The 7,409-nt window shown below is 41.1% G+C and overlaps 1 protein-coding gene across 1 annotated transcript in view; it reads left to right on the top strand.

Annotated features, from left to right (window-relative positions):
- Positions 1–5,696: 5,696 nt before the first annotated feature.
- LOC104468248 (diacylglycerol kinase iota-like) overlaps positions 5,697–7,409 on the top strand; it is a gene marked incomplete at its 5' end in the record, with an annotated part of 36,578 nt that continues 34,865 nt past the window's right edge. Inside the window, one exon of the mRNA XM_010082305.1 lies at positions 5,697–5,805. Within this exon, the coding sequence (XP_010080607.1) occupies positions 5,697–5,805 (109 nt within the window). The remainder of the gene's footprint in view (positions 5,806–7,409) is intronic.

The raw sequence follows: 7,409 nt of genomic DNA on the forward strand, positions 1-7,409 counted from the left end.
ATAAGAAATGGCTGAGAGGGCTTTATCAGAGCTCCCTTAAACCAGCTCCAGTCCTGAAGGAGCGGGGCGGTCACATACAGGCTCACAGAATGCTTATGGGGTAACCCAGCAGCAAGTTTTAATTGAAGAAACTGGTAGAGGTGCTGATAAGATGCAGGATTAGTAAACACACAGCTGAATGTGATGTGCTGGAGGAGAGCCAGCACAGCTTTTCATAAGGAAGCCAGGAACATGAGTCTTGCAGAAATTGCTGGTAGAGGCGCAAGGTCCATGAACCAGGGTGGTCTGGCTGTGGGAGTGCACATGGGCTTCCAGAAAGCTTCCAATGAGGTAGGAAAAAAGGTTTTGGTACAGAAACTAGTGCTAAAAGGGATGATCTTCATGTGGTTAAACAACAGTTTAAATGTAGCAAGCAAGTATGTAGCAAGTTTCAGAGTTTTACCTAGGAGTTTACAGATGGGGCCCATGAGGGATCTGTGATGGGAGCAGTGCTGCTCACAGGGAGCAGTGTGAGGAGGTGAAGCTTGCTGCTTCTCTGCACAGTTAGTCGGGGTGGGCACAGGCTGACTGTGGAAAATTTGCAGAAGGATCTTATGATGCAGCAAATTGCAGATGCAATGTGAGATTGGTAAAGGCAAAATAATGCACATGGGGAAAAAAAAGCTTTAAAGTTTGGACTTTGTATTAGCATTTCACACTTGAGAAAGGGAATTTTGGATAATTGTGACTACTCCTATGGCATGATTAATTCAGTGCTCACAGTGATTAAACAGGCAACTAAAGGGCTCAGAATGAGGGAGGGAAAAAAAAAGATAATGCAGAAAGTACAGTGACACCACAGATGAACCTCTGGTGCAACCAGATCTTGACTATTTGTTTTAGTTCTGGCAATCCTACCTTAAAAAATATATAATTGAGCTAGAAAACCTTGACAAAGATAGAACAGCTTCAGTATCAGCAGAAGCCTAAACTGTTTAGGGTGCTTCTACTTGGTGGGGGAAAGGGGTACACGAATAGAGATTCATAAAATCACAGAAGGTGTAGAGAGGCAAATGATTACTTGCAGTTCCTCACAATATGATACACCAATTGAATTATCAAGCAGAATTTTTAAAACAGACAGAAGGAAGTACTTTACACTGCCCATAATTAAATTTTGGAGCTCATTATGTAGGCTGCTGTGGAGACCAAGAGAATAAATGGATTCAGGGAAGGACCAACACATTCCTAGAGTAAAGAGCCATTATAAGCTATTAAGCACAAAGGTCTGGAAGCAGCCTCCAGCTCAGGAAGTCCTTAAACTACTGATTACTGGAAGCTGGGACTGGAATATGTCAGGGGAAGGATCACTCAATCTGTGCCAGTGCTTCTTTAAACACCTGCTACTGGCTGTTGTCAGAAATGGGCTACTGGACCAGGCGGATTGTTTTGATTTGACTGAAGATGACTCCTTTTATAGTGAATGCAAAAAAAATTGTGAATGTTGATGTTGCAGTGAAATAGTTGTTGCCCCTTGGTCAGGTCAAAAAGAGAACATTAGATGTCCAGAAGGCAGGCTGGGAACAGCTGGTTGAAGGATTGCTGTGCAGAGATGCGTGGGGAAAACTTAAATAATGCCAGAGTTTAGCCAGTACATTTTGTTCACGACTTTCATAAGCACCAAATTGCAGGAGTGAAAACCGCCTCCAAACAAACTCAGGTGCATATAAATTGTTCATACTGTATACAGTTACTCTCTGGCCTTGTATAGGCATTTTCAAGTTGTGGTTGGCAAAGCTTACAGCTGGCAGGCACAGGGTTTATCTATATTGAATATTCAAAGAAAAGCAGAGCTACTGTAACTTAAACGTCATTATACAAATGACTCCTTTTTTTTTTTTTTCAGTAAATATCTAGATTAACTTTGAGAAAAAGACTGCCGAAAATCTCTCTCCTGACTAATGTCCTAGCTGTAGGATCTGCGGAAGCCATTCTCTGCTTTTTATGGTCTCTCAACCTTGCAGCTGAGATTACCCCAATGGTAATTTATTCCCCTATGAAAGGAGGGTAGTAACCCCAGCCTGGAAAGGCAGCAGCAACTCCAACACCAGTGACAACTAAAATGACACTCAAATCTGTTAACCACGTGCAGCACTAGATTACTCTTTTCCAAATAGATTCTTCGAAAACTTAAATGAGCTGCTTATTATTGACTAATTGTCTTTTGTGGTCTTTGAGTATTCAGGCGTAACTCTGCTGTCTAAAAAACTAATTGGAGGATTTTTTTATATCCCTTAGGTGGAAGAAAAGGCTCAGTAAAGCCAAAGCCTGGGATATGAACTAAAATCCCCCCTAATCAAATATGTATCCTTTGATCTATTAAGTAGGTTGAGTCTCGCCTGACTTTTCAGCAAAATGAAAATGTAATGCTTTTTTAAAAGAAATTAAATCAGTTATTATACTTGAATAGCTTGAATGTCTCTTTACTTTTTGTTTCCAAGACAATCAACTGCTCTGTGAAAGAATTTCCTTAATGGTATCAGCTATGGAATTAGTGTCAGATATATGTTTTGTTTGTGTATTTCATGACATATACATGTATGTGCATTCATGCATGCTCACAATGATGGTGTGTTAGCTAAGTTGATAATAACATCTACTACAAATTGCAGGTTACTGGATATGAAAAAGTAATTATCAAAATACAGCTCATTATTTACGATGAGACATTTCCTTGCTGTTGGTTGCTACAAGAGCAAGCTGGCTGGTGTGCCCATTTTAACAAAGTTGTGGACTTCATATTCTGAGGAATGGAATATATCGTGAAAGTGTAGATTAACTTTTTCTGGCTGTCTCCTACCAGGGGAACAGTGATTACTTCTGCTTCTGTGGGAAAGGCTGCCTGTCGAGCCTGTATTTTCATTCGTTCTTCACACCACACAGTGGAGATGAGGTTGCTGGGAAAGATAACTAAAAGCTGCTTGTGTTACCTTACTATTAGAAAAGTGCCAGATGGTGTAATCTGCTAGTTAAAGTAATATATGATCACCTAGATACTCTGCGTCTGCTCTGTTATCAGATCTGTGCTACCTTCCCTTTCCACCCATTTTCCTATCTCTCATCTGCCTTACGCTTATTAGAAGGCCATGTGTTTGCTCTTTAGCCTAGCCTCTTTTTTTTTTTTTTTTTTCTTCTTCTGTGGGAAAGGCTTCTGCAGTGTGTGCAGTATGTTTTGCCACTCTGCGTCCTTTTGTTTTGAGCCAAAGTTCTGATAAGAAGCTGTGTAAAAGTAGATATTTTTAACTTGCCCTTGGGCCTAGGGGTCACTTCTGTTGGGCTCATGCAAAATTCCAATCCCTGAGATAATTTTAAGGCTTTAATATTAAAACAAACCTGAAAGAAAGGCATTGTTGTCATGCCTGTGTTTCATGTGCTTTCCAGACAAAGCCATAAATCCAGCTTGGCATGCAGAGGAAGGGCAGGCTGTTGGCACGAAACTGTGCCAAGCCTCCCTCAAAAGGCTCATCAGCTTGGGCTCACTTGTAAAGGAATGTGGGCCAAGTCTCAGGTTTTGTGGCAGGAGATTTGCACATCTCTAATTCTGACATGAAACAGTATCCAAGGCTTGATGCTGAGATATCTGTAGCCATTCATTAGGCATATTTACCTTTTCAGTGTCTGCTGAATTTGCCTTCCAGCTGTAAGCCATGTCCCCAGGCTGGTCAGATAAATTTGTTCTAGGAACATACATCATGGACTTTGCTTTAGTAAATTCGTTTAGTGGATGTGTGCAACTTTACAGGATGTATTGCTTGATAGGTAACAGGGTGTAAGCCGTGTTGGCTGAACATGTTGGCATTTTTCATCAAATTGCTAATGCTTTATTATTCAGCTGCCTTTGCTTAAGTACTACTTTGCACAAAGTGGATGCTGCCTTCCTCTGTTATGAGGACAGGACTAAGTAGGTTTGCTTTATCACTGTCAGTGATGCAGAGTGGAAAATGTGGTGCTGCCTCATTTCCACCAAAACAAATTGCCATGCTATAAACCATGAATAGGCATAAGAATGTACTGCTGTATTTAAGAAGCACTAATAACTAAGCTGATACCCAAAAACAGCATGGAAGGAGACTGCCAAATATTGGACACTGTTTTATCAAAAAATACATTTTAAAAAATAATTTTGTAGTTTCTTCTGGTTTATTTCTTTAAGGCTTTAATCCGGTAATTGAGAAGACGTGTAGTTTATGTTGTACTGATATATATGGCATAAAATCTTTCTGACTAAATTGTTCTCTCCTGATACACTGCCGAGTAGTGAAAGTATTTTCCTTGGGATCCTTCCTTCTAATGGGTTTTCATTAAATGCAAAGTATTTTGGAAAAAGCCCTTAATGTCTTGCCCACGTTGTTTAGAGTGTAAAGGGGGCACTGGATGATCAGAGGCTGATGTTAATGTGCTGAGTTGTTCATGCTACCCACCAGAAACTGAATTTAAGAAATTCTGATTCAGCCCGCCCAATTTTTGTGGATGTGCACTGTGAGCAGTGAAGCTTCCCAGCTCCTTTACTGTGGATATATATTGCACTGTATATTTTCGGGACAATGAAAAGATTTATTTAGCATATGGCTGACCTGGATTGTCATCACTGGCTCAATTGACCTTTATTGCCTTGGGACAGTGGTAGGATTAGGAGATGCTATAAATAGCTGTTGCACTGTGGGAGTGGTATCGCAAAAATGCACTTTACACAAACAGACTGTCATTTCACTTTGTGGGGGATGAGTGTATTTGGCTTACAAAAGGAGATTTCTCCTTGAGATATTTTTGAATCACTGCAGATGAAGCTGTGAGATTGTTTTGGCCACCACCATCAGGTGCCATAATGTTATGAAGCTTTATGAAACCTACTGTCCAAGTGCAGCTGAGCTTTGTGTCAGCAGTGTGCTGTGCTTCTTTCCACCTGATGGCTCACTATTCAGGGCTGATCTGGCAGGGCTGGGTGCTGCTGGAGAAACAGGCAGTGTTGGCACTTGTGGAGCTCCAGGAGTGTTTCTGGTCACCATTTGTGATTTTTGAAGGAGGCCACGTCTATGCCTCAAGAGCTGTAAGAATAACTTACAAAGAGAGAGAATTGAACTATAAGTGTAAAGAAGCTGTAATAACTGGAAGAGTGCTGATATGATGAAAAAGGTAGTAGTGTATAACTCCTCTTCCTGACTAAATGGTGTCCCCATGTCTTATGTAGTGTGATGCTGAATGGATGGCTTTTCCCAGCCTATAAACTAAGTAAAAGCAATGGATGTTGCGCTCTATATAAATTCACATTTTGTTCCTCCGGTAAAGGCTATTTGGAATTATGCATAAATTGATTCAGGAGGTTTTGCTGGTGTGGAAGGAATAGGTGTAACAAATGAGGACTCCACTGAAACTGGCAAACGGAACCGTATGTAGTCCACTGGATTTGCTGTTTTAGCTTAGTGTCACATGAGTAACTGATCTTCATTAAACAATAATTTTCAGTGATCAGATTACTTTATTCTTCTCCTAAACTGCTTTAGCAGGAGATGGCATTCAAACACCATTTCACTGAAGCTGAAATTAGATGCTGTACTGCCTCTCCTGATTTCTGGAGAAGGGTGGGGTGGTTAATTATATTGGGTAATTATGTTGCATATACATTCCACTTATTTGGTTTTTTTCTCTTCAATTTGCAGGAAAGCAATCTCCAGGTCAGGCCTCCAGCACTTGGCTCCTGTGCATTCCCTCAACATTGCAGTCTCCAATGGACCTGTGAAGGAACCGAGGGCAGCCTTAGAATGGACTGTAGGTGTTTGGGTTTTTGGCAGTTAATTTGAGCAGTATTTCTGGCTAGTGCTCTCTCCACCCTTAACATAAGACATTGTGTTACTCTCAGAATTAGCACTGGCCATTAGTAACATGCTTCTGTAATAAAATGAAGCACAAGGCAGAGACATGAAATCTTGTGACGACTTGAGCAGCACAAGAGAGAGCTGTTTTAGATTTTTCCAGCTTGGGAACTGTCTGGCTACATTTGCTCACTGCTGTCTTGACAAATTCTGCCATCCAAAAATGATCTGCTTTTAGCACAGAAGGGTTTTGTACCTATGCTTGTTGGGCCAAAATTTAAGGCTGAAGACGTGTATTGAGTTGTCTGGGTCTGCAGAGTAGGTAGTAGAAATCTTTGGTCACTATGCTTTTAGTTATGGGTAGATTTCTTCTCAGCCCAAGCTGGGTTGTAGACACAGAGTGTATGTTACCATCCACCCCATCTTGCTTCTCTTAGTTCTGTTTCTGGGCTAGTTCAGAAGGGGCCAGTTTAGGACTGTCTAGAATGTGATAGAATATTTCAGTGGGAAGGGACCTACAACGATCACCTAGTCCAACTGCCTGACCACTTTGGAGCTGATCAAAATCTAAAGCATGTTATTAAGGGCATTGTCCAAGTGCCTCTTAAACACTGACAGGCATGAGACATCAACTGTCTTTTTAGGAAGCCTGCTCCAGCACTTGATCACCCCCTCTGTATAGAAATGTTTCCTAATGTCAAGTCTGAACCTCCCCTGACATATCTTTGAACCATTCCCATGCACCTTCCGTGTGGTTATGCACTGGTATGTGCTAAGAAGTCAAGCCTTAAGTGAGCAGGTCACACAGTCTCATTTAAATCAAAGCATACAGTAGATCTTACATATGGCTGTTGGTAAAGAACTCAGTACATCACAGTATCAAGGCACCAGCCACCCAGGTGGCTTTTAGGTGAAGATAAGCCATATTCAGCAAAACATATGTTATGTTTATTTCTCTGCTCTATACCAAGACTCAATGGCTTTCTAGATGGCGTGCTCTGCTTCAACTCCAGCTGTTGCATTTCAAGTTTAAGGAGATGAAATTTTACAGGCTGTGCTGCAGGAAGCTGGATTAGATTTGCTATGATCTTCTACAGTACTGTACTTTAACACAGGGTGTTAAAATGAGTTTGATAGCTTACACAGAATCCTCTTGGAAGAGCTTTGGAGAATACCTTGATCTTCCCCTCCAGGAAAACTCAGGTCCTGATTCAGCAAGGTATTAAAACACGTGTCTGCTTTGAGTCATCAATGCTGTTTAGTAGAAATATGAAGGATCAGTCACATATGTGAAGGGTTAGGCACAGGCTAAATTAAACACCTTTCAAAATTGTACTTAGAAAACAACAACAGCGACAAAATCCCGAAACAAAAAACATAAACCCCAAACCCCACAACCACAACTTACCCTTCTTCAAAGTCAATTGTCTGCTACTCATTTTACAAGGTGCTTCCTTATGTGATTCCACTACATAAATACTGCAAGACTTGATATAGGTTGATTAAATATTGTAGGTTTTAAATGGGGGGGGGGGGGGGGGGGGGGGTGATGCACTCTCC

The sequence above is a fragment of the Pterocles gutturalis genome, unplaced genomic scaffold, assembly GCF_000699245.1.
Source record: "Pterocles gutturalis isolate BGI_N339 unplaced genomic scaffold, ASM69924v1 scaffold24249, whole genome shotgun sequence".
NCBI classification, from domain to species: Eukaryota; Metazoa; Chordata; class Aves; order Pterocliformes; family Pteroclidae; genus Pterocles; species Pterocles gutturalis.